Source organism: Epinephelus fuscoguttatus, linkage group LG3 (genome assembly GCF_011397635.1).
Source record: "Epinephelus fuscoguttatus linkage group LG3, E.fuscoguttatus.final_Chr_v1".
NCBI classification, from domain to species: Eukaryota; Metazoa; Chordata; class Actinopteri; order Perciformes; family Serranidae; genus Epinephelus; species Epinephelus fuscoguttatus.
In genome coordinates this window covers 1262692-1289737 of record NC_064754.1, presented here as the reverse complement: position 1 = coordinate 1289737, position 27046 = coordinate 1262692, and the positions used below count along the sequence as shown (strand labels likewise).

General features: G+C 45.7%; 1 protein-coding gene across 1 annotated transcript in view; it reads right to left on the bottom strand.

Annotated features, from left to right (window-relative positions):
• kcnh1b (potassium voltage-gated channel, subfamily H (eag-related), member 1b) overlaps positions 1-27046 on the bottom strand; it is an 85637-nt gene that overhangs the window by 45347 nt on the left and 13244 nt on the right. Inside the window, exons 4-7 of the mRNA XM_049572109.1 lie at positions 21858-21986; positions 18784-18902; positions 13309-13701; positions 2440-2869 (exon numbers count right to left, since the gene is read on the bottom strand). Coding sequence (XP_049428066.1) covers positions 2440-2869; positions 13309-13701; positions 18784-18902; positions 21858-21986 — 1071 coding nt within the window. The remainder of the gene's footprint in view (positions 1-2439; positions 2870-13308; positions 13702-18783; positions 18903-21857; positions 21987-27046) is intronic.

Genomic DNA, 27046 nt, shown 5'->3' with positions numbered 1-27046 from the left:
ACAGGCCTGTCTGACTCCCCTCTGTTTATGTGCAGAGGGATTGTGGGAAGTCACGTTCAGTTAGCAGAGGAAAGACGGGATGAAGGATCGTTCATATAAAGTCAGTCTGAAACACAAGTTTCTGTCTGTGTGATGAGGTGTGAAGGTTTGAACTGTGACAGTGACAGTTTTTTGTTTGCACACGTTTCCATGGAGACAGTGGATGAAGTTAAACAGCGTCTGTGTGATTTATGAACGAACCTGAATCAGTTTGTTCTTGTCTGAGTGTGTGACAAAGGTCCCGCTGCAAAACTTGATCTGATATTAAGAAAACTTTAAAGTGCAATTCCGACCAACGTGATGCGATCCACTAACGAGAGGACGTCTCACTCTGCTGGATCTGTGGTCGTGCAGCGGTGACACAGAGTAGAGCTTCTCTCCTCACAGACGATCTTGGCCTGTGAGGAGCTCTTCAGCCCGACAGGTTTAATTTTGGCCTGTTATCAAGTTACTCCCAGAATCAGCGTTACTCAGTGTCAGCTGATCTGAGCTGCTGCCGCTGACGTTTGTCGGCTGAAAGTGAGAAGCTGCTTCCTGAGTGTTTCTACGCTGACGGCTGGTTTCACAGAGAATGGATGGCAGCCGCTGAAAGCACCATGAACTGTGCATCTCTTGCTGCGACTACCTGCACGTCTCAAGGCCTCATTCACAAAAGACGCTGTACTAATGATGTAACAGCACAAATATGTCAATGAAGTTTTGCAGCTGGTTGTTGTCATCCATGTGGCCTTTGTGCCAAGAACACAGCAGACAGAACACTGACAGAGAGAAGAGGAAAGCTACGAGGTTTTTTCTCTAAAACATGTAAATGTCTGGGCGTGACACCCACAGCGATGTGCTTCACTTCCCAACACGTCTCTGAGGACACGGATAGCTTCACTGTGACAGTGTGCTGCTGTCGCTGCTGATCTTTGTGATTTTGCAGCGAGGCTCATTTGCATAGAAAGAGGCCAATTCTGCACCAAATACACTGCTGACGAAACTGAAGGGAACACTTAATGGTCACAGTGTAACACGAAGTCAGTCAGGGATGACAGGGAGATCAGTCCAGTGATTGTGAATCAGTTTCAGCTGCTTTGGGTCAAATCAAAGAGACAACAGGAACAATGTTTTACATGTGGTGTCCACAGACAGTTTACAGTAATACTATTACTTTTTCCAGTAACTAGTGTAACTAATTACTAATAAAATGTCAGTTACCCCAAAACCAAACAACTGATCTTAACATCTCTGCTGACTTGAAATACAACATCACATCAGCGGATTCATTTTTGCAATCGTCTCGCTGTGCAGTCCCGTCACAAAGCAGCGAGCTAATTATGAAGATGGACACGCTTTTTACCTCAGCAGCTGGAAATATTCCCGTTACTTTGATTTTGTCAGGAGGGAGGACGACAGGAACAACTGTGAAAAACATGTCGTCAAACCTCCGATCTGAAACACCTCGGCTACTATGACTGACAACACAACAACATAGGGTTCCAGGAAATACACCCCACCCACTCTCCATCTGTCAGACAGATCTCTGGGAAATACCACTCACAGGTAACAGAAGAAGAGTTAAAAAAAAAAAATACTTTGCAGGCCATCTAACCTCAGCTACACTTACCAGCAATCACCCTGACATTCACACAGACACATACCTGAATTCTCACGGGATACACAATTACCAGTTTGATGTGGTGTAACAGAAAAGAGTAACATAATACAGTTTTAGAGTAAGGAGCCCAACACTGATCCTTCCTGACTGATTCTTCTCTAGTTTGGTCTTCTGCTAGTGTCCTTGGCACTACTGGTAGCATGAGGCGGCACCTGCAGCGCAACAGGTTGATACCAGACACCAGGAGACCGGCCGTTACACCAGGAGAGCTGCACAGGGCCGTAGAAGGGCATCAACCCAGCAGCAGGACCGCTATCTGCTCCTTTGTGTGAGGAGGAACAGGAGGAGCACTGCCAGAGCCCTACAACATGACCTCCAGCAGGCTACTGGTGTGCATGTTTCTGACCACACTGTCAGAAACAAACACTGAGCACATGTGACAGGCGTGAAAGAGTCTGGAGACGCCGTGGTAAACGTTACGCTGCCTGTGACATCATCCAGCATGACTGGTTTGGGAGCGGGTCCCTTCATTTTGCTGAGAAGTGTCTATTCATACCACCTTGTTTAAATACGTGCAGATATCACAGGAGCACAGTTTGCTTCGCAGTTTGAGGAGAATAAAAGTTGCACCACTTCTTTATGTCTTCTTCGTGCGGTGTAACAGCAGCACAATCCTGTAAATTCATTCTACTTCTTTTCTGTGCAAATAAAATAAATCAAATGAAAACTATCTCATCTGCACGTGACTGAATATTTTATAATCTGGCACGGAACAATAACTATGAAGGGAAATGACTCACATCCGATCATCATCATGGCCACGGCGAAGATCTTCTCTCCGTCCGTGTTTGGTGCGATGTTCCCGAAGCCGATGCTGGTCAGACTGGTCATGGTGAAGTACAGCGAGGTGATGTAAACCGAGTCTTTGCTAGGCCCGCCCTCCCAGCGACCAGAGCCCGAGGCGTTGAACCTGTACGGCGTCCCCACCGTCTCCCCCAGCAGGAACAGCCAGCTGTCCATCCTCACGCTGTTGGTGTCCTCGTCGATCACCTCGTAGTCTCCGATGCTGTACCAGATGCAGGCCAGCCAGTGGGCCGCCAGGCCGAACACGCACACCAGTAAAACCAGCACGGCGGCACCGTACTCGATGTAGTGGTCCAGCTTCCTGGCGACCCGACCCAAACGCAGCAGGCGGACCACTTTGAGAGAGCTGAAGAGACTGCTGATCCCCTGCAGAGGAAGAGGAGGAGGAAGAGGGACAGATGGAGAAAAGGAGACGACGAACACACAAGAGAAAATGAAGAAAAGATTATTCACATTATTATTTTCAAGCTAAGAGCGCCGACAACGCAGAGATTGTTTGTCCCTGGAACACGACAGCAGGACGATATGAACCAAACCTTCCCAAAATATGTGACATTGAACAAAGTGATGAAAGTGTGATCTGACAGAGACGCGTTTTAAATCCTGAACTGTGACACAGACCTCTCTGTAGAGCGGAAACTTGTAAATGCTTTTATTGACTGAAAATGCTGCACACACACACACACACACACACACACACACACACACACACACACACACACACAGAGTCCTTTTAAAGAATCTCTGTGTGGTGATTAAATCTCATCAGTTCCTGTCTAACTAACCACAGTCCTCTTTTGCTCTGGGTTCAGTTTATTGATGGACTGACTGGTTGATCAGTTGGTTGGTCATCTGGTGGATTTATTGATCGAGGCAGCGTTCTAACTGGTCTGAAATGGCTGTAGGATTTCTAACTGTACGTCTCATATCCTGTGAGTTAGTCTGAGATTGGAACCATCAGTCGGAGACCCCTCAGTCCACTGAGATTGCTACAAGTCTGGATGTTCTGGTCTCCAGATTTTGCCACAGAGTGAGCGCTCAGAGGAGGAGAACGTTTCCATCAGGACAAGTAACCTGCGAAAAGCTGCGTAACAGGTAAAAATATGTAAATATATATGATTGATTGATTGATTATTTTTATTTACGTGTCATGCACAGAGTGCCCAACCCTCATGGGTTTATAAGACACCAAAAAAAGTACAGTTGCATTGTACATTATTATTATTATTATTATTATTATTTTTCATTTCATACATAATTACAGCCCCTTTTACGGCTCAGACTTTCAACAGAATATTCTGCCTTCTCTCCCACGCTTTACAAATAAAATCTGCAACAAAAAAGATTCCCTTTCTAAAACACAACTCAAGTTTCTCATACTCATCCAGCCAAAAGAAATCAGCATAAATAGAGGACATTTTAATAAAAAGTACACCCCTCAAGTCCTCATAAACAAGACAGTAAAACAGAAAATGGACCTCACTCTCAATTTCACCGAGCTCACACACCTGACAAAGTCTGTCCTCCTCTGGAATGGCATTAAACCTGCCGGTCTCTAAAGCCAAGGGTAATGATCCTGAACGTAACTGTGCACACAATGATCTTTGTCTTTTGTTTAAATTATACTTCACATACATTTCAACATCATAACAGTTTTTTATGAGACAGCAAGTTCGTAATTTTGGTTTATACCATATATCGACAGACCACTTTTCCTTATACTTGAGAAACATAATAGTCTTTAACTCCCGAATATTACAAAGCAACCTGTTATGAAAGATAAATGAAAAATCATTCAAATTAAATAAATAATATTAAATAAATTCACAGGTAAAACTGAACTACACGTGGGCGGGCAGCAGGAGAGAACAAAAATCTTTTCTTTTTTTTCTTTTTTCAGTATAAAACGCAGTAAAAAGATGTGCAGTATTGTGTAATATGGTGACAGTTGCTTTTATTTTGAAAGTCAGTGACACCAGTGTAACCTTTGACCCCGTGGTCACATTGGTCACCGACGTGGAGGACTCCAGCCATGAACCTTTGCAGCCTGAGGATGAGGTGGCAGCCTACATGGAGTTTGGATCCTTTGGAGGTTTGATGGTGGTGGAAGGAGCATGCTAACATGTTTCCTAACCTGGCAGTGATTGAATGTTTTCACCATCCAGTCAAAGAGACGTCCAATTCAAGAACGGAGAACCAGCTTCATGTGAGGGACTGGAGCCTGGGGGGTTTGATCATGGGTGTGGGCTGGGTCGCAGGACTTTATGACCCGTGCAGGACTCTGCCGTCAGGCTCCAAAATAACATGATCTTCTCTCTTCTGCTTGGAGGTGATGAATTTACAGCTCACAGATATTTAATACAACACCGTCTCTGGCTTTTGTTTGTTGTTCGTTTCGATCCATCGTTAGTGTCGTTAGCTTGTTTCCTATATTACATGACTGTCACTGTCACACTGGACGTCCTGCTGAGCCCTGTTCAAACTTTAAAACTTTATATGAAAAAAATAAAATCATTTAATATCCGTATTAAACAGCCAAATCTGATTAGACTGACATTCTGAGTCAGGTACAGGTCTACTGTGAGTCATGAAAGAACTGACCTGCAGCACTCAGAGTATTCTTCTTTTGACTATTAGACCCTGTGTCCACATAGTGTTTATTTTGCTCACTGCCGCATCTGTATTCAATTGTTCCCAATGAGGAGTGAGTGTATGTGGCCGCATGTGGCAGCCTGGAGAAAAAGCCCTACGGCGAGCGTCTTTTTCAGAGCGCAGCGCCTTTTTGGTGTGGCTGCTCCGAGTGCTTTAAAGCCTTTTTTGGCGGGGCGCTGGGGAACACTTCATCCCAGCAATTCATAAATAAAAGCGCTGACACCGCTGGTCGCACACAACACTACCAGGTGCAGTTCACTCAGTGACCGTTGATTCAGAGAGAACCAGTCGACTGGTTGAAGACAAGGTAGAATTTAAGTCGGATAAGATTTTCTTTGGTTGACTAAAGTCCAGTTCTGACCAAAGATTCATGACGAGACGAGTTGAAACAAACAACAACAACTACTGTCAACCCTCCGCTCTGTAACGTTGTTAAAACCTGCAGGTTGACAGGAAGTGACCACCATGAGACGGCGTATCATCTCTAGTCAACAACTCTCTGTGCTTCTGATCTGTAACGCTGACAGGAAGTGACCGCCATGAGACGGCGTATCATCTCTAGTCAACGACTCTCTGTGCTTCTGATCTGTAACGTCGACAGGAAGTGACCGCCATGAGACGGCGTATCATCTCTAGTCAACGACTCTCTGTGCTTCTGATCTGTAACGTCGACAGGAAGTGACCGCCATGAGACGGCGTATCATCTCTAGTCAACGACTCTCTGTGCTTCTGATCTGTAACGCTGACAGGAAGTGACCGCCATGAGACGGCGTATCATCTCTAGTCAACGACTCTCTGTGCTTCTGATCTGTAACGCTGACAGGAAGTGACCACCGTGAGACGGCGTATCATCTCTAGTCAACGACTCTCTGTGCTTCTGATCTGTAACGCTGACAGGAAGTGACCGCCATGAGACGGCGTATCATCTCTAGTCAACGACTCTCTGTGCTTGATCTGTAACGCACGGAAGTGACATTTTGTGGCTGAATATAATTTGTAGCTTCTTAAAATCTGAATGAGGATAGTGATACACTATCAACACACCGTCTGTGGTCATTTTGACTTGACCAGCTGACTTCACTACAAGCTGATTGGCTGTTGAAACAGGTGACGTGCTTTAAAACCAGCCGCCGGCCATTTGACCAGCTGAGTGTCAGGTGACATCATCAGCCGGCTTGAGTCCAGCTCAGACCGGCCAGTTCACACCACTGACACTTTTCTCTGTGACGATCTGAAACAGTTTTGTTTCGTTGTGAATCTTTGGTCTGAGCTGGACTTTAAAGAGTCCTTAAATTTGAAATGAAACAAGATATTTTTCGGTTGTTGCTGGTGGTTACACAGATGACTCCAGCTCTGCGCTCTTCACCTACAGATTCACTCATTTGAAACTGCAGACCTGAGTACTTCCCCAACGCTGCTCAGAGGTCAGAGTATAAAGCCACATGTATGAGTGACGTTATGCAACATGACTGGTTCTGACTGAGGTCAGCAGTTGTTTTCATCACCTGCTTTTAAATCCCCCTCCACCACTCTCTGTCAGAGCTTTTAAAGTGGGATGGATAAAGTCTGTATGAAACATGTATGAAACAGCCACTCTGCGTCCTACAGACACACGTCCTCTCCACGTTTGACTCGTCTGTCACCGCAGCCTCTCATCAGCCCACTCAGCCGCCTCTCCAGCTCCTCTCACCAACAACACTGTTTCCTCACTGGGGAAACTCCCACAATGCACTGCTGCTCCATCAGCAGCTTTCACAGCAGGAGCTGAGAGACAGTGCGGAGCGTCGACACCGTGACCGATGGCAGAATGAAAAGGTTGATTCCACCCTGATGGGCTGAAGCGAGGGGTTAAATCCCGGGACACTTCATCTCCCTTCACTCAACAACTTTGTTTTTCTCTTCTCTACGGAAGCCCACACAGGACACGGTTTCATTTCTCCTCTTGTTTGTTTTTCCTGTGATGATCGTTATAAAAAGCTCTGTGTTCCTGCTTTGATAATGATTCTGTGATGACGACGGTCAGCTCTGGGTTTTATTTTGATCACAACTCGATAAACAAGGTTTTATGATGTCCGTTTGTCAAACAGTTGGAACATAACGATCAAACCACCTGATCAGGACGGTGACAGAAGTTATTAACAACAGCATCACTGAGTTTAGTTTTTACATGATGTGACGCATCACATCCTGTCAGCTCTGGACCGCACCGTAACTATCAAAGGAAAATTCCTCAGTATTTCCTCTCCTTTCCTCACTTCTCCTCCTCCTCTGCTCTCACTTCTCCTCACACTGAATGAAAACAGAAACTTAACATGGAGCTCATTACGTCATTCTTAAAATGTATACGCTGCAGGATTATAGTAAAAAACAATGTCTTGACCAAACAGCTCTGAACACTGAAGTGCCAAAAGCTGCAGTTCTTGTAATGTCCACTTGAGGCTGGCTCCAAGAGCAAGTCAGTCCCCATAGACCCCCATGTTAACTTGACACAGGGTTCACATTTTCATGGACAACGTTTCAAAACTTTCACTTGACTTTTCAAGGACCCATAATAAAATGTTCATTTCATTTTACATATTTGATTTTCTTTTTGTCTTCCACGACTTCTCCCGTCACAGCCGTCACTTTGACCAATAGGAACACAGAGCGATCTGTTGCCATGGAAACTGTGCGACAACAACAGCCCAGCCTTTTAGATATTTCCTGTAGGGACGTTAGCACACAGAGTAAACAGGAAACAGCAGAGGCACTTTATCAACCCGCTGAGTACTGCCATTAGCATCAAGCTAGCAAAGAATGTTCTTTCTTCATAATGGAGGATATAAAGGAATCAAACTCACAGATAGTGTCTGGGCCTTTACTCAGCACAGCTGCAGAGGCTACCAGCTGCATCTCAAACACACAACACCATTTATCATTCTGGCTTTAGTTTAGTCAAACTCAACACTTCCTGTTTCTGTTTCAAATTAAAAGCCCTCCGAAACATTTGCAGGAACTTCCTGTGGAGGATTTAGTGACCTGCACAGTTTACATGCGGTACTTCAAATGTAGCTCTGCCCACCTGATGATAGTTTGTACGTCACTACAGTAACAGTTCACCTGAAACATGAACACACACAGTGACTGAGATAATAAAAAATAATAATAATAATAATAATAATAATAATAATAATAATAATAATAGGACGTGGAAGGTTTCCCCCAGATTACTGTAAGAGTTCATTTTATTTCAAACAACAAAATTCTCTGACTTTTACTGATTCCATGAATTTTCCAGCGCTGGAAAATGAGAATGTGGAATTCCACGTCTTTTCCAGGTTCTCCATGACCGTGGGAACGCAGCAGAAACAAACATGTTTTGGTCTCTAATTTATTTCAACATTCATGACAACTGTGCAGAGCTGAATTTTCATAATTATAATTTTTCTGTTTACATGTTATTAAGGCTTAAAGTTACGCGTCATTAAGGGCGGGGCCTCGTTGAGTGACAGGCTGCCTGCGAGACGTCACTACAGTCTTGTTTTTTTACACTACCTCTTCAAGGCGGGAACTTCACGCCATTATTTTGCCTTGCCGTTCTTTATAAACGCTACACACACTGAATGGAGGGACATAGTTTTAGTAACAATGGAGGAAGTGTCAGCACCAAAGAGGTGTCTGTGAAAAAAGGCGAGGCCAGCAGGACGGGACTGTGGATGGGACGGATGTGAGGTTTCGACGACACGACCTTCCGATGGATTTAAGGTTTAAAAAGCAGCTGTTAGCAGTTAGCAGCTAACTCAAAGGTCCAGCAGCTCCTTACCCTCAGAGCAGAGGACGAGATCAGCCGCCATATAACAGGGATGCTAAATGGTTGTTATTGACATGTGATGTCATTGTTATAAAGAGCAGCTGACACGTGTGTTATATGTCACACTCGAGGTCAATGCTGCTGTTTTACTCGTCACGCCTCTTTTGCTTCCACGATGTCGGCATGCTGTTTAAAATCGCACATGGGAGCTCATGAAGCGACTTCATTTGGTTCTGTGCAAAAACGTAAAGGCGGCGTGAAGAAGACAGCCTGATAAGACCGTCATGATGACGTGAAGTCAACATTCTGTGTCAGTCTGGACTCAGTCGCTCTGCCTTGTGTCCAGAAATTAAAATCCGATCGGGCCAATCAGGGACTTCGTTGAAGTTGATGACCTGAAATACAAGCCACAGCTGTACTCTAGGTGTTTTGTTACACTGCATTTGTCTGTCAAGGCAAATACTCCCGCCCACTGACAGTGTTTGTGGCGGCACAGAGTCCAGACTGACACAGGATGGTCTCACCAGGCTATAAGGAAGGCACCTCCTAGCAGCTCTATAGCGCCACCTCCATGTAAAAAGGGCTTCTCAGTCAGATCCACCCCTCGCTCCTCCATGGCTCCACCCTTTCGCCTAAATATGGGCACTTCTGGCTCCAAAAAAACCCCCCAAAGATGGCGATTTCCGATATGCTGAACTTGAGGCTTCAGAACAGGAGACCATAAACCACTGGGTGATGTCACAGTAGCGATCACGGTTGTGACCCACCCTCAGTGGGTGGCGGTGTATTTCTCTGCAGAGACTCCACCCTCTGCCTGGATGTTCTACTTTTACTGTGTTTTAACGTTTCTGGGCGTGTCCCCCTCCCCCCCAGCACGCAGGTGAGGGCGGGGCTTTATCAGGAGGTGACAGCAGGAAGTTGCAGCACGCGTCCAAGAGGGAGCTCCGAAAAATACAGTGCCAAAAGACTTAAATATATCAAGGTGAAACAAGCAGACATGGAGTTGGCCTGTTTTCTGCTGGACAGGAAGGTGCTGGCGGTTAGCTTAGTTAGCTCGCTAAAGTATCTGCCTTTTTATTAATATAAATGTAACCTTCCTTCAGTAGTACAAGAACGTGCAGCGTAGGGAGGCGGAGCCATGTCTGAATGTTGTTTTCAGAAATATTAAGCACTAATTTCTGCAGAGTTTAAAGCAACAGAGGAAACGTCAGCAGCTCCAGCTTCTCTCTGTGAGAGTTAACTGACTGTCGGTCAGATAAAATGAGATGTCTGAAGATGTCAACTTGAGCTGTGAGATCTGACAGTTCATTAACACTTAACCTCATTAAATTCTGTTGTGACTGAGCTGAAACTGTTCTAACGGACGATATCAGAGCTCTGCGTTCATGCTCTGATCCAGTTCACCTCACACTTCCAGAGTTGGTTTCCTCCCAGATATCTGGGAATTAAGGCAGTTTTTCATCATCACTGGAGAAAGACTATTTGTTTGAGTGAACTGGCCCTTTACTTATATTTGGACATGAGACGAGCACGCTTCAGAGCGTGCAGCGGTCTTGATGTTGAACAGCAGAGAGTCTCCGCTCTGACTCATCAGCTCTGAATCCACCAGCAGTAACATGTCAGTCCAGAGACACGTGACTGTTCGGACTGATGGAAAAAATATTCTCGCTGCTCTGCGGGAGGTTTTTACATTATTGCACATGTCAGCAGTTGAGTGGTGCTCAGTCATGACCTTCCTCTCTGCACCTCATTACATGCTGTGAGGTCACTGGCTGAATGTAAAACAGTCCACTCCATCATGTTGATTAGACTCCTGCAGTCACGCTGCATCCTCTTTAATTTCATGCCTCAGCTGGACGGACTGTGGCTGCACCACTCAGGACACACACTTTACTAACTAACTCATTTCAGTCTGAAACAGCAGAGAGAACGTTGAAAACGTTCAAAAACCACAACATGTTAGTCCTCGAGCTAAACGTTGTCCCTGAGGTTTGGTGACTGGTGACAAAAAGGATGGAAGCACCTTCAACTATATCAAGAGCAATGACGATTGCAAAGAATGTGGATTTTCTGTTGGGTAAATAAGACACTGCGTTTAGGGAGCAGGCGGAGAAAAGGTCTTACTACAACAGACCGAATCCAGGAAGTAAAGCAAACGTTGAAGAAGAGTACACTTGCAAGATAAATGTGACACTTTCTAATGTCACAATGGAGGGACAACTACGCAGGTTGATTTTAGCGCTGCTCATCGTGGACTATATTGCTGTCATTGTTCATTTTAGTCAAACCATACAGTTTGAAAACGAGGCAAACGCGGCTCCAACTAGAAAACAATGTTTTGATGCATTGGATGTGCTGAATGTGCATATTAAGGCAGTACAGGAGGAGGTGCACATTAATAATCCTCCAGGACTGTAACATGCTCATGTTTAACCCAAACAATGTGTCATGTGACTGCAGTTGCTTCACATCCAGGTCAGAACACCTTCTCACCACAAACCAACCGCACCACAGTTCCTTTGGAACCGGACTGAGACCACCTCTTCAAAAAGGTCTCAGTCCGGTTGTTTTGGTGTGTTCACACCTGCACAAATGAACCGCACTGAGGGGGCAAACACACCTGAGTTAGACTGAACTGAACCAAACAGGGCAGGTGTGAACGCAGCCTTAGGGAGAGTCACACCAGCCACCGCTCTGAGAAACACACCAGAAGCTTCCTCTACAGTACAGACGCGATGAACACTCTGGTTTCGTCTCTGTAGAAGCAGATGCACATGACTTATAATTTGTATTTTTGTTTTGCCGAACTGTTGATAGGCTTTTTTCTTTCTATTTGCTGACATAGTGACAATGTTTAATACAAATCTGAATAAATATTTTGTTAAAAAACAAAACATATTTCTACATATTTTTTTATACTGTCAAATTTTAGAATTGATATTATGTCTTTACAATGCGTTTGTTTTTGGGCACCAAATCACATGACAGGGTGTACAGCTTGGTGATACGGGATCACAGTAAAACGTATGGCGATGATGATGATGATGATGAACTGCAGTCATTTTTACTGGATATGGACCAACCCAGATGGATCAGAACAGCGTGTCATGCAGCAGAAGGTAACAGACAGCTGTCAGTCAGTCTGCAGTGTTGGGGTCATTAGCGTCATTGTACACGCCCATTTTTCACTGCAAAGTTTGTGCTGAGGTGAGGAGGAAGTGAAAGTAGCGTGGACATGAAGAAAAGAGGTGAAAATGAGAGGAAGTGAGGAGCGAAGTGGCGGTGACGCCGAAGAAGAGCTCGAGTTATCCTCAAAAACAGCCGAAACTGTGGATAAAAAAGGTCACGTCAATAATTTGGAAGTGGTTTTGCGTCTTGAAAGGTGACGACACACGTACAAAGACGGGCTGTAAAATATGTCGTTGATTGGGGCCAACCAGGACAGGAAACACAACAAACCTTTTCCATCACCTAAAAGGTGGCGTCCCAGCAACGACACTGAGAGCATGAAAATCCACCCAAACTGCAGTAAGTCCACCAACAAGGCCGAGCACTTCTGCTGCTGTGGGCGGGGCCAGCGGGGCGGCACCAAAACACCAATCAGTTGTGTCCTGTTTTGCCGCCGTAACCCCGCATGAGAGGGGATGGCAAAGGAGCAGAGACATAACAGACGCAGTGTTGTACTTTTTAGCCAGAGACATGACGCCCATGAGCACCGTGGAGAAACACGGGTTCAAGACACTAATCAAAGTGCGAGGCTGCAGGTACGAGCTCCCAGGCAGGAAATGTGTTTCTCACACTGCTCTGTCGCAGCTTTACGATGAGCGCTGCAGGAAGCTGGAAAATCATTTGGTCTCTTCAGATGTCAGACGTCATCAAGATACTTTTCAAACTCACAGCACCATCAGATTAAATACCGTGATAAATATCGATATCGATCAATAAAGAGAAAATTATCATGATAGTATTTTTTGCCCTATCGCCCAGTCCTAGCGGAGCGGCTGAAGCTCAGTCCAGGGGGACTTAGCTTGGGAACCAGAGGGTCGCCGGCCCAAGTCCCTGAACGGACCAAGGCTGCGAACACTCCTGTCCATGGCAGCCCGCTCAGTCTGACATCTCTACATTTAAGGCATGAATAGGTCCTGCTTGTGCATGCGTGTGTATTTGTGTGTGTGTATTTCGGGCTTGTGTGCCTGTATGACGACAGAGTGAGAAAAACTAAATTTCCCCTCAGGGATTAATGAAGTGTTTCTTCCTCTGTCTGTCTTTCTCTCGTATGAGCGACTGAGCTGACAATAAAACGGGACACAGCGACACACACTGTCGGTCGGCTGCTGTTTAAGGTGAATAAAAATCCACTGACCTCGTCGACGTTCTCAAAAGCGTTGATGACATCATAAGGCAGGCAGGACAGCAGGTCGATGACGAACCAGGTCTTGACGTAGTTCATGCGGATAAGTTTGGGGTCAGAGATGACCTCCCCGGCCGGGCCGACGAAGGTGGTGTGGAAGTTGAGGACGATGTCGACGAGGAAGATGACGTCCACGATGCTGTCCACCACCAGCCAGGTGACGTTGTTTTGCTTGGTTTTGAAGGAGACATTGTAGGGCACCATGATGGCGGTGTAGAAGGTGAGGATGAGGATGACCCAGTCCCACGTGGTCTTGAAGAGGCAGTAGTGCAGGATGATGTGCGGCGGCGTCTTCGGGGTTTCCTGTTTGTACTGGGGCAAGATGTCTGAGCCCAGCTGGAGAACCTGAGACAAATGTTGAAACAACCCCATAAATTCGGTTTTTCTTTGACTTATAGCATTTTTATTTTACAGAAGAATATTTAAATATTTGTTGTGTTTACTTTGTTTCTGTGTTTTATGTCATTTGATGTGTTGAAACCAGTTATTTGTTCCAGTAAAAAATAAAAAAAATAAAATGAAGTTGAATGAAACTTAATTGAAAGCTGGGTAAGATCAAGACCTTTGACAGTTTAGGGCGTCTGCATTAAAGACAAACAACAGGTTTTATGACAATCAGACAAACGCTCATTCATTTATGTTTAAATCTCTACCAGGCCACGCCCCTCTTTGAAAGCACTGTCACTTCCTGTTGGTCAACTGCAGAAACATTTTGGGGACATGCTCTAATGGTTAAAACAAATGTTTGAACAAACCCTCACTGATTTATGGCCAAACTTTGCAAAAGCTTGTTGCACTTGTTTGCAACTGGTGGCGCCCCCTATTGACTTATTTCAAAATAATTTATCACAGATGGTTCATCATTATTATCTAACATATCCTGTAGGTTCTGTAAAGATTGGAAAATCAATTTCTGTTTATAATCTGATTTGTGTTATCACACGCCCATTTTTGTATTTGTGCTGCCCCCAGAGGTCAATTTGAATGAAACTTTATGGATATGTTCCTTGTATGTGTTAAGACATTGCTTGTGAGGTTTGTGATGATTGTCCCAAAGGTTGTTGAGTTACGTGTTAAGCCACGCCCCCATCTAGAGTTCATTGGTCAGTATCTGCAGAAAGCAATGAGATATCAACCAGCTTTTGACAACTACTGATGAGCTTGAGCAGATGATGACCAACAGAAAGGTTGGTACAAATCAGACCTACGGCTTTGGAGGAAATGTCAAAAATGTGTTTTTCAAAAAGAAAGAAAAAAATCAAAATGGTGGAAAATTTCACAGTGACCCTTTTCGACTATGGATCCATCACCCTCCTTAAATCATGAAATGTCTATGGGGTCTGATCACCTAAGACTTTCCACATTTTTCATTCTTATGTGCACATGTTGTTAAACATTCTGTCCTGAATGAACAGGCGTCATGTTTCCTGAACAGCATTTGCACAACTTCCAATCATTGGTGAAAATTTTATTTGTCTCTGATGTAATTTGTGAAAACCTTTCTGAAGAAAAATAAATAAAGTCAAAGCAAAAACAACAGGGTTAAAACTCTTCGGGTTTGAACCCTAATAAACTCCTCACTGCAGCTCTGAAACCAGCCGTTCAATCAGCAAAGGAAATAAACTCATCGACAGCTGATGAAAATGTGACTGATCTTTGATTTAATTTCGTTGTCTCCTGTGTGAGTCCGCTCAGCCTCAGGGAGGAGGAGCATCCTCTGCAGCCGACGCACGCTCAAGTTATCTTCACTTCCTGTCTGCACCACAGCAAAATTGGATCATTCAAATGAAGATCGATTTGAACTGGATGAATCAATTATTTTAACCCAGTACTGAAGGTAGAAAACTTATTTTAAACATAAACTTCATCTAAACCAGGCCTGCCCCCCAGGTGCTGTCAGCAAACCAGAGAGAACCTGTGTGTTTACGTTACCAAAGTTTTGCTCCTCACTTGGACAGAGGTGTGTGTGAAACTACGTTTGGACGACTGGACAAATATTTTCACGACTCAAAAGCCGGCACGAGCCAGGCTAAAAATACAAGTTGATGCAGAGCGGAACAATTCTTGCAAACAGAAATCAAGATTCAATTACACTCAGTGGCCACTTTATTAGGTACACCTTGCTGGTACCAGGTTGGACCTTCTTTTTAATTCTTGGTGTCACAGACTCAACAAGGTGCTGGAAACATTCCTCAGAGATGTTGGTCCATATTGACATGATGACATCACACAGTTGATCCATGATGAGAATCTCCCGTTCCAGCACATCCCAAAGGTGCTCTATTGGACTGAGATCTGGTGACTGTGGAGGCCATTGGAGTACAGTGAACTCATTGTCATGTTTGAGATGATGTGAGCTTTGTGACATGGTGCGTTATCCTGCTGGAAGTAGCCATCAGAAGATGGGTACACTGTGGTCATAAAGGGATGGACACGCTCAGCAACAATACTCAGGTAGGCTGTGGTGTTTAAACCATGCTCAGTTGGTACTAAGAAAATCTCCCCCACACCATTACACCACCAGCAGCAGCAGCCTGAAGCGTTGATACAAGGCAGGATGGATCCATGCTTCCATCTGAATGTGGTTTTTCCAATCTTCTATTGTCCAGTTTTGGTGAGAAAACCCGTGTGAATTGTAGCCTCAGTTTCCTGTTGTTAGCTGACAGGAGTGGCACCTGGTGTGGTCTTCTGCTGCTGTAGCCCATCTGCTTCAAGGTTGGACAAGGTGTTGTTGCTTCAGAGATGCTCTTCTGCACACCTTGGTTGGAACCAGTGCTTATTTGACTTCCTGTTGCCTTTCTATCATCTTGAACCAGTCTGGCCATTCTCCTCTGACCTCTGGCATCAACAAGGCATTTTGGCTCACTGGATATTTTCTCTTTTTGGGACCATCCTCTGTAAACCCTAGAGATGGTTGTGCTGAAAATCCCAGTAAATACTCAGAGCAGCCCGTCTGGCACCAACAACCATGCCACGTTCAAAGTCACTTCAATCACCTTTCTTCATCATTCTGATGCTCTGTTTGAACTTCAGCAGCTCGTCTTCACCATGTCTACATGACTAAGTGTTAATGAGCTGCTGACACCTGATTGGATGATTAGCTGTTTGTGTTTACAAGCAGTTGAACAGGTGTACCTAATAAAGTGGCTGCTGAGTGTATATGAAAAAATGCGCATTGGTTTAATTAAGATTTTTTGATTTAATAATACTTGATATATTTAATTTGTTCAAAAGGAACTTTTTTATTTGGGACAAAACTAAAGAAAAATAGATGTAACATGTCAGTTTAATTTTTTTACTTCCATCCAAATTCTCATTTTGTTTCAGTGTGTGTGAAATAAGTGATAATAACTTGTCGCTCATGAAGCACTTTAAAAATAAAATATCTTAATATGACAAGCGTCCAAACAGTGACAACAGATTTCTTCATTAGTGCCAACAGTAATTATTTTCTCTGTGAAGTTAATGGAAAGATTAGTCACAGTTAATTACAGCTGAAGAACTTCTCAGCAACATGACGCCTGCCAGCAGGGTGCTGCTGTTTATAAAGTGCACTTAAAGGGATAGTGCAGCCAAAAATGCAAATGCAGCCATTATCTACTCACCCATATGCCGAGGGAGGCTCAGGTGAAGTTTTAGAGTCCTCACATCACTTGCAGAGATCCAAGGGGAGAGGAGGTAGCAACACAACTCCACCTAATGGAGGCTGACGGCGCCCCAGATTCAAACGTCCAAAAACACATCATTGAAACCACAAAATATCTCCATACTGCTCGTCCGTAGTGATCCAAGTGTCCTGAAGCCCCGACATAAAAAGTTGTTTGGAAAAACCTCATTTGAACTCTGTTTTTAGCCTCACTGTAGCCTGTAGCTCTGACTGTCTCTCTGGGCACCGCGCACACGTGTGCGAGACCAGCGAAAGCAGGTGAACACACATGAAGGTGGTGCCCATGTCTCACAGTCTCACATGAGCGCGGTGCACAGAGAGGCAGTTAGAGCTACAGGCTACACTGGGTGTGGTTACATGATGGCTTCTCATTCAGAATGAAATAAATCTGAATGAAATCATTCAGAATTAAAGTCTTTCCAGGTAGTTTACATGAGAAATATTCATTCCGAATGAGGGTTTACACGGAGATCAGTTTAATCGCCTTTTAATCGCCTTTATTCAGGTCTGCACAAGGTGTGGGGCAGGGAAGGTTTCTGATTGGATAGGGGGTGGGACGGATGTTACGTGTTTACGTTTACTGGAAGAAAACACTGTAGTCCTCACTCCGGATAACAAGATGCTTGACGACGCCGTTCTTAGTGCCTTTTTCGGGCTTGTTTTGCTTATATTCTTGAAGCAGCAGTACGACAACAACCTTGTTCTGCTAATGCTTCGTCTGTTGAGGAGGAGAAGGGAGGCAGAAGACCGTGCTGTGGTGAATGGAAACCGGTGAGTGCAACAAGTCTGACTGCTCTATCTCAGCCCGTTGCTATGCACGCTATATACGTCATGGCGCCAGAAGGGCAAGGAAACGAGCATGTGCAGAAAGACCGGAATGAACTTAAAGAGGAATGAGTGTATACAAGTGAGAGAAATTATTTCATTGGGAATTAGAAACGGAATATTCCAGCCCCTTACATCGGATTGAATTTTCAATCACATTGGCTGAATTAGGTGTTTACAAGATCACTTTTAATAGGAATGAACTTTCATTGCGAAAGAAAAGGGAATTAAGCTGTCCATGTAAACACACTCAGGCTGAGGCTACAAACAGAGTTCAAATGAGGTTTTTCCAAACAACTTTTTATGTCGGGGCTTCAGGACACTTGGATCACTACGGACGAGCAGTATGGAGATATTTTGTGGTTTCAATTATGTGTTCTTGGACGTTTGAATCTGGGGCGCCGTCAGCCTCCATTAGGTGGAGTTGTGTTGCTACCTCCTCTCCCCTTGGATCTCTGCAAGTGATGTGAGGACTCTAAAACTTCACCTGAGCCTCCCTCGGCATATGGGTGAGTAGATAATGGCTGAATTTACATTTTTGGGTGCACTATCCCTTTAACACATTTTACTTCTTATCATGTGAAACAACAAGTCATGAAGGATTTCTATTGTTCCGCAGCTTGTTGGCTCAGCTGGCAGCGACACTAAGCAACACGGGGCCAACACACGCCCACACACTGAAGGTCAATTAAAGCAATGAAAAGAAAAAAACCTGTTAAGTTCAAAATAAATGCTAACACAGGATGCCTCAGCCGAGTTCCTCCACCAGCTGCTGAGAGTGTCGTCTGTTTTCTGATGCACGAATAAAATATCCTGCAACTGATTTCAAGTTTTGATGATTTAACACTTCTGAATTCTGTTTTTACTTTGTTTTTTTTCATCTTCATACAGAGATTATTGTTGCTGCTGTAGTGCACGAGGAGCTGTGATCTCACCTCAGCCAGCCGTGAGTGTTTGTGGACGTTCTCTCCTTTTTGGACAGCCGGAGCGAGCTGCTGAAGAACTCCTCGACTGCTCGTCAACGCACGAGTTAGACGGGCGAATTTACCCCAACCTGGCAACCACAAACAACAAAGGTTACGATATTGTAACTCTAGTTCTATTAGCACAGGCGGAGCCCTCTTCTGGACTCTTTGGGTAATACTCCTCCAGTCATGAGCACACGTTCACACACTGAGATCTGAATAAATAAATGTAGCCAGCCAATCAGGAGGTGCCTACCTGAATCCGTGTGGAACTCACAGTATGTAAATAGGTCGCTCGCTGCCGTCAGACATTCTGTACCCGCTTCAGCAAGAGGCGTAGGAATGATAGGTCTCCTTGGTAGAGGGGGAATATATTCTATCTCACACAGGCTCCGCCCCCTAATGGACTCTTTGGGTACAGTGGGTGGAGCCCGATGAATGAATGCCCTTGACCCAGCCACACTGATCCTGGCCCCTGATCGGCTCAAGGTTAGTTGTTGAAGCCCGCCTACTTCTTTATTACCCAGGCGGCTGCTGTGGAGAAGTGGGGGCCCCAGCTAACACATGCGGTGAACAACCGAACTGGGCAGAGCTTTGGCAGAGCTTTCATCCTGCAGGGGTTGAAAGGTAAGCACAGACACCCTGAACATCACATTTCCTGCATCATCAAGGTGCACGGAAACATGTTGGTGTATCAGGTGCAACACATCTGACATCAGAGTCCTGCAAGCGTCCACGTTTTAAAACCTGCACCCACCCATACCGTATAGCTCTGGGTATAACAAGCGTTACCACCAGTTTCTCCTCCATTATTACAAACCGTTAACTTGATGTCGTGACCACCACAGAAGGCCCGGCTCTCAAATCATCCCATTGCACAATGGGGAAAAAGCGGAGATGACGTGGGACACTTTTCCAAGTTGAAGTCCCAGTTCAGAGTGCTCCAGCTAAACACCAAGTGCCTAGAGCGCAGAAACGCAAAGCGTGACGCTACTGTGGTGCAGTGGTTAGCATTGTCGCCTCACAGAAAGAGGGATCCTAGTTCAAACCCAGGGTGGGGGAGCCCCTCTGTGTGGAGTCTGACATGTTCTCCCTGTGTCAGCGTGGGTTTCCTCCAGGTGCTCCCACATGTTCTCCCCGTGTCAGCGTGGGTTTCCTCCAGGTGCTCTGACATGTTCTCCCCGTGTCAGCGTGGGTTTCCTCCAGGTGCTCTGACATGTTCTCCCCGTGTCAGCGTGGGTTTCCTCCAGGTGCTCCCACATGTTCTCCCCGTGTCAGCGTGGGTTTCCTCCAGGTGCTCTGACATGTTCTCCCCGTGTCAGCATGGGTTTCCTCCAGGTGCTCTGACATGTTCTCCCCGTGTCAGCGTGGGTTTCCTCCAGGTGCTCCCACATGTTCTCCCCGTGTCAGCGTGGGTTTCCTCCAGGTGCTCCCACATGTTCTCCCCATGTCAGCGTGGGTTTCCTCCAGGTGCTCCCACATGTTCTCCCCATGTCAGCGTGGGTTTCCTCCAGGTGCTCTGACATGTTCTCCCCGTGTCAGCATGGGTTTCCTCCAGGTGCTCTGACATGTTCTCCCCGTGTCAGCGTGGGTTTCCTCCAGGTGCTCTGACATGTTCTCCCTGTGTCAGCGTGGGTTTCCTCCAGGTGCTCTGACATGTCCTCCCCGTGTCAGCGTGGGTTTCCTCCAGGTGCTCCCACATGTTCTCTCCATGTCAGTGTGGGTTTCCTCCAGGTGCTCTGACATGTTCTCCCTGTGTTAGCGTGGGTTTCCTCCAGGTGCTCTGACATGTTCTCCCCGTGTCAGCGTGGGTTTCCTCCAGGTGCTCCGGCTTCCTCCCACAGTCCAAAGACATGCAGGTTAATTGGTGACTCTAAATTGTCCGTAGGTGTGAATGTGAGTGTGAATGGTTGTCTGTCTCTATGTGTCAGCCCTGTGATAGTCTGGTGACCTGTCCAGGGTGAACCCTGCCTCTCACCCAGTGTCAGCTGGGATAGACTCCAGCCCCCGTGACCCCTAACAGGATAAGTGGTTATAAAAAATGAATGAATGTCAAAATATTACACATATACTGCACATCTTTTTACTTTGTTTTATTCTGAAAAATAAAGAACAGATCAACCACTGCCCACCCACATGTATTTCATTTTTACCTGTGACTGTGAATTTATATGTATATATTTCTATTTTTTTTACCCGTTACACAGCTTTTGCATGTTACCCACAGGTACCTGTCCAGTGCTGACCCGTGTCGTTCTAGTGAGCACAGACCCTGAAAAGGAGCCCGACATGTCCAAGAGAAAGAACCATATGAAGGGGTAAAGTGTACTCCACAACACTGCCGTGCACACGTCCTCGACACTCACCCTGCTGAACAAGGTTGCCAACACTGCCACACCACATATTGAGCATGTGCAGACCACAGTAGAAGGGACTGCGCACTCACAAAGCCATCTCGCATGGCGTTTCTTGGACAGGACCTTACCGGCCACACCGTCACCAAACCACACAGCTGTTCAGTGTGTCTGATGGGGCGGTGCCTTCAACACAACATGCCAACACACAGAGTGAGCCGAGCAGATGCAATATCTGCCTCCGTGTCCTCCTCATGGGACAGAGGACAAAGAGCATCTAACTATCGACCTGCTCAGTGTGCCTCTCACTGTCACTGAAGAGATGAAGGATGTCTGACAGCAGCGAGCCGCCTCCTTATACATTGTGGGTCATGCATGTACGTGCATTCAGGTAGGCACCTCCTGATTGGCTGGCTACGTTTATTCAGATGTCAGTGTGCTTGTGATTAAAATCCAGCTGAGGGCGGAGCCTGTGTGAGATAGAGCATATTGACAACAGGATTTCTTTGTAAACTAACAGGAAACACTGTTTGATGAAACTCAACGTGTCATTGTTATTTGCCCTGACACCACACTGCCAACAGCCAATAGGAGCGAAGTCTGGAGACTTCTCCTTCTCTTCATTTCCAACACAGTTAATCAGCGTGAACAAAGATGCTGCAGTTACGAACTGATGGTAGTCCCACCCACCTTTTGAAGAGTCGTCCTCGATTGGCTGCTTGAAAGCGGTGATGTCACTGAAAGTGCAGAGAAAGAGGACCACTTTGTCCTGCTCGTTTCGGATTGGTGCAATCTTCACGAAAAACCAAACTGGCATCCCTGCAGAATGAATTCACACACGCGCGTACACACACACACACACACACACACACACACAGAAAATCACTCTGATGTTCGTCACAAAAATAATCCGTCAGAACTCAACACATCCCAACGTATTCTCACTCCTGACCTCGTCACATATCGCCACTTGGTCAGGGGACTTTACACATGACATGCAAGGTGTCCTGGCTGCGTCTGCTGTTGATGTTCTGGGACGCCAAGTCAATTTATGCCGGCCGCATGCATTATGTCTTTTCAAAAACATCTTCTATTTATGTTCATTTACTTGCGCAACAAAAGCACATAGTTGAGTTTTGGAACAAACATCATGGTGAAAGTCTGCTGTTGTTGCACCCGTCCACCTCCCTCCTTCCCGCCCTGCAAAGAGCATCTTAAATTTCATTGCTGTCCAGCAGCGTTTCAAACTGATGCTGCCCAGCAGTGTATCAAAGGAGGCCTGTTTTTTGTCAGTGCCTAACGTTAACATAACTGACCAAGCGGTGGTATCTGACGACTTTAGAATGAGAACAGGAAGTGACAGGGAGGTTTGGAGTTTCAGGGTTTAAAAAGATTAGAAAGATATATATGGTCTCCTCCCGGTTGGACATGCCCGAGACACCTCCCAATATATATATATATATATATATATATATATATGTAAAGCCCCTACATGATGCATAATACTGTCAGGTAGAAGAAGTGGCTGATATCAAGAAGACCTACCAGTGGCAGGAGAGTGCTGCACTGACAGACAGCACAGAGACACTAATCATGGCAGCACAAGAACAGGCCCTAAGCACACGGGCCATAGAGGCCAGGGTCGACCACAGCAGATCAGACCAAAGGTGCAAGCTGTGCAAAGATGCCCCTGAGACGGTCCAGCACACAGTGGCAGGTGTAAGATGCAGGCAGGATCAGCGTACATGGAGAGGCACAACCAAGTGGCTGGGATAGAGCACAGGAACATCTGCACCCAGTATGGACTCCAGGTACCCAAATCCCGATGGAACACACCACTAAAGGTGGTGGAGGACAACAGGGCTAAGATCAGCTGTGACTGCAGCTTCCAGACTGACAAACAGCTGCTGGCTAACCAACCAGACATAGTGGTGGTTAACAAACACCAGAAGAGGGCAGTGGTGGTGGATGTGGCGATACCAGCCGACAGCAACATCAGAGAGAAGGAACACGAAAAGGTGGAGAAGTATCAAGGGTTGAAAGAACAGCTGGAACAGATGTGGAAGGTCAAAGTTGACCCCCGTAGTAGTAGGAGCACTCGGGGCAGTGACCCCCAAACTGACAGACTGGCTCCGGCAGATTCCAGGAACAAAATCTGAAGCCTCAGTCCAGAAGAGTGCAGTCCTAGGAACAGCTAAGATACTGCGCAGAACCCTCAAGCTCCCAGGCCTCTGGTAGAGGACCTGAGCTGGAGGATGATACAGATACAGATACGACCCTGAGAGGGTGACAGGGTGATTTTTTTTTATAATTATAAACACGCCTATTTTTATGTTTAAACATCAGCTAGTTAGTTTTAATCATGAACAAAATTAACAGACACTGACATCCCTGGACACACCCCTCTATGATAAAACCAACAGACGTGTTGAGAGTGCAGCCAAAGATCACATGACCTGAGGAGTCCTGAGTGGTTTTAGTTACTGTTTGCTGATGTGCCACCACCAGTTAGACCAGTGTAGAGTTCTTAAGGCCCTGATACACCGATTCTTTATTTATTTCATTTTTTATTTAACCTTTATTTAACCAGAAAAACCTCTTGAGATTAAAAATCTCTTTATCAGGAGCGTCCTGGCCGAGACAGGCAGCAACATAAGTTACAGACAGACAACACAGAACAAATGTTGAATCTGCCACGGAGACGGCGGAGACTGTCTGTGAATGACATCACTCTGACTGGCAGTTCAGCGTACAGGAGGAGAAGCATCAGTGAGTGAAGGAGGAGCTAGGGTCCAGAGGGAGTGAGACCAAAACCAACTTGTCAGGTCAGATTATTTTTCTCTTTAGCAGAAACGTTTCCTGATGGAAACGGTAAATATGCTCTGATTGTGTTGTTAATGTGCTAACTGGCTAACTAAGGAAACTTCCTGTTTCCCTTTTTGAATGAGGATTACAGACGACCGCCGTCTGCTGGTGTGGAGAGTTATTTCCTCTCACACAGGGGCAGACCGTACGAGCTGGTTGGCTGTTAGCTGTAGTCTCTGGGGTGTGTTCGTGTAAACTCTTTGGCTGAGACACAGGCAACATGAGGCGACGCAGCAGGGGGCCTTCATCGCTGCTAGTTCTCTGGGCCTTTAGTCTAGAACCTTCTGAGTCTCTGAACCAACTGGGAGAAGCTCTGATCTTCTCTGGCTCTTAACTGGTCCGATCCAATCTCCCACTGTTCTGTTCAGTTCTCAGCAGTGCCTTCTCAGTACATTTCTCTTATTATCAGCAATCAGTGGAGACACTGACATAAATTGAAATCTGATCTTTGACTGTTGTCGAGTCGCAGAGATCAGCCTCAGAGTCTGTGTTGTTTACAGCACTGTGTTTTTACACAGTGTGTTGTTTACTGGCTGCACAGCGTGCGCCATCTTGGTGCCAATTTGAAATGAAGCGGAAACCACACCCAGCTCGCTCTGTGCCCGTCAGGTTTCGGAGCACACCACCTGTGATCAGCAATGTTTATATGGAGCTCAGTGATCAGCAGAAAACAGCACAGAGGAAACCTGCGACTGCTCTCAGTGATTAAATTCACATCTCGTCAAGTCTGCTGTTCAAAGATCAGGACGACCTGACGGCCAAGGCTGTTTTTTAAAACATATTTTTATTGCCATTTTCTGAAGGAACAGAGCGATCAATATGTCATAATTAACCACTTGAGTCACTGTCAGCTGAGACGAATAAAGAAAAGGAAGAACTAAAACAATAACACTACAACAGTTCTGACCGAGCAATCTGATTGGACAGGATATATTGCACGAGTGCTGATACGCAGTATGACAGCACTGGGACTTTTAACTCTGCATGTATTACTGCACTTCACAGGTGCTCTGAACCGTTAATCACATTAACCATTGATTAGCCGACATTCAGAGAGGAACTTATTTCCACAAACAACAAACTTCACTTCACTTTGGAAGAAGACACAGCCACCTGATTAAGCTGTTAACCCACCAGCATCACACACGCCGCCAAGGTGACTGTCAACAGACTGATTTCACTGGTCGATAGCTAAACACAGACACACAGATGTAGCCTACATGATACACAGCAGCTGGTCGGTGGTAACGTGTCGACCTACACAGAGCAGCGAGCTGGTGTTCAGGAGTGTTTGTGTGTTGCTTGGCAACAGTTCTGGTGTCTAGATGTGACACTATTTGTGTGGGCGGAGCCATCATTAAAAAAAACATATCATGACCTGTTGTCACTTTTTTTGCTGTTAATAAACTGTTACTGTATACACTCGAGGCCGTGCTGTTGGACTGAAGATCAGCGCTGCAGCCTCGTCCCTACAACTGAATCACAGCTGTGCTGATATTCAGTCCAACAGCATGACCTCGAGACGTCTGATCTGTAACGCTGACAGGAAGTGACCACCATGAGACGGCGTATCATCTCTAGTCAACGACTCTCTGTGCTTCTGATCTGTAACGTTGACAGGAAGTGACCGCCATGAGACGGCGTATCATCTCTAGTCAACAACTCTCTGTACTTCTGATCTGTAACGCTGACAGGAAGTGACCACCATGAGACGGCGTATCATCTCTAGTCAACGACTCTCTGTGCTTCTGATCTGTAACGCTGACAGGAAGTGACCACCATGAGACGGCGTATCATCTCTAGTCAACAACTCTCTGTACTTCTGATCTGTAACGCTGACAGGAAGTGACCACCATGAGACGGCGTATCATCTCTAGTCAACAACTCTCTGCACTTCTGATCTGTAACGCTGACAGGAAGTGACCACCATGAGACGGCGTATCATCTCTAGTCAACAACTCTCTGTACTTCTGATCTGTAACGCTGACAGGAAGTGACCGCCATGAGACGGCGTATCATCTCTAGTCAACAACTCTCTGTGCTTCGTTCTGATTTGCAGCTTTTCAGACTTATTTTGTGGCTGAATATATTTAATAATAATTAATTAATAATAAATAGTGACAGTGAGATACTGGCTACAGTGATGAAACAAAACCAGCATCAGATGGACTGTATTCATAATCAATACGCCACAATAATATAAATAACCAGCGCCAATTCATCAGTCAGTGAGAATGTGTGTGTGGGCGGGGCATAAGCACATACAGCCAGCAGCAGCAGCGACCCACTGTCTGACACCGGCACACCGTGAGGACAGAAACAGAGGGCTCTGTGGGGACGGAGCACCTGCTGCAGCAAGCCAACACGCCGTCTGTGGTCATTGTGACTTGACCAGCTGACTTCACTACAAGCTGATTGGCTGTTGAAACAGGTGACGTGCTTTAAAACCAGCTGCCGGCCATTTGACCAGCTGAGTGTCAGGTGACACCATCAGCCGGCTTGAGTCCAGCTCAGACCGGCCAGTTCACACCGCTGACACTTTTCTCTGTGACGATCTGAAACAGTTTTGTCTCGTCGTGAATCTTTGGTCTGAACTGGACTTCACATGCTGCAGATTTATGAAGGATTCAGGCTGAAGTAGAGTTTTTCCTTCTCAACAGTGAGATCGATGGTCGTGGTAAAAAAAATTTCATCTGTGAAAATAAAAAGGAGTGATTTGCCCCGGTCTGTATAAACCCTGTGTTTTCCTCTGCATGGTGCTGTGTTGTTTATGGAAATGAAAATAAATTAAAGCAGCAGTGAATGAGTGAATCTGCTGACTCATTAAGCTCCAGTCTGTCAGAGAGCTCTGTCTTTTACCGACTGCCTCTGTCACTGACAGGCCGCCAACTGTCAGCACGCTGTGTCCCAGTTTAGGAGAGAAACTGGGTCTCGAGGTCTCGAGGTCCGTGAGTTTCTGGGTTTTTGGGAGATTCAGGTCAGGCGAAGCACCTGTAGCACAGAGTATGTGACAT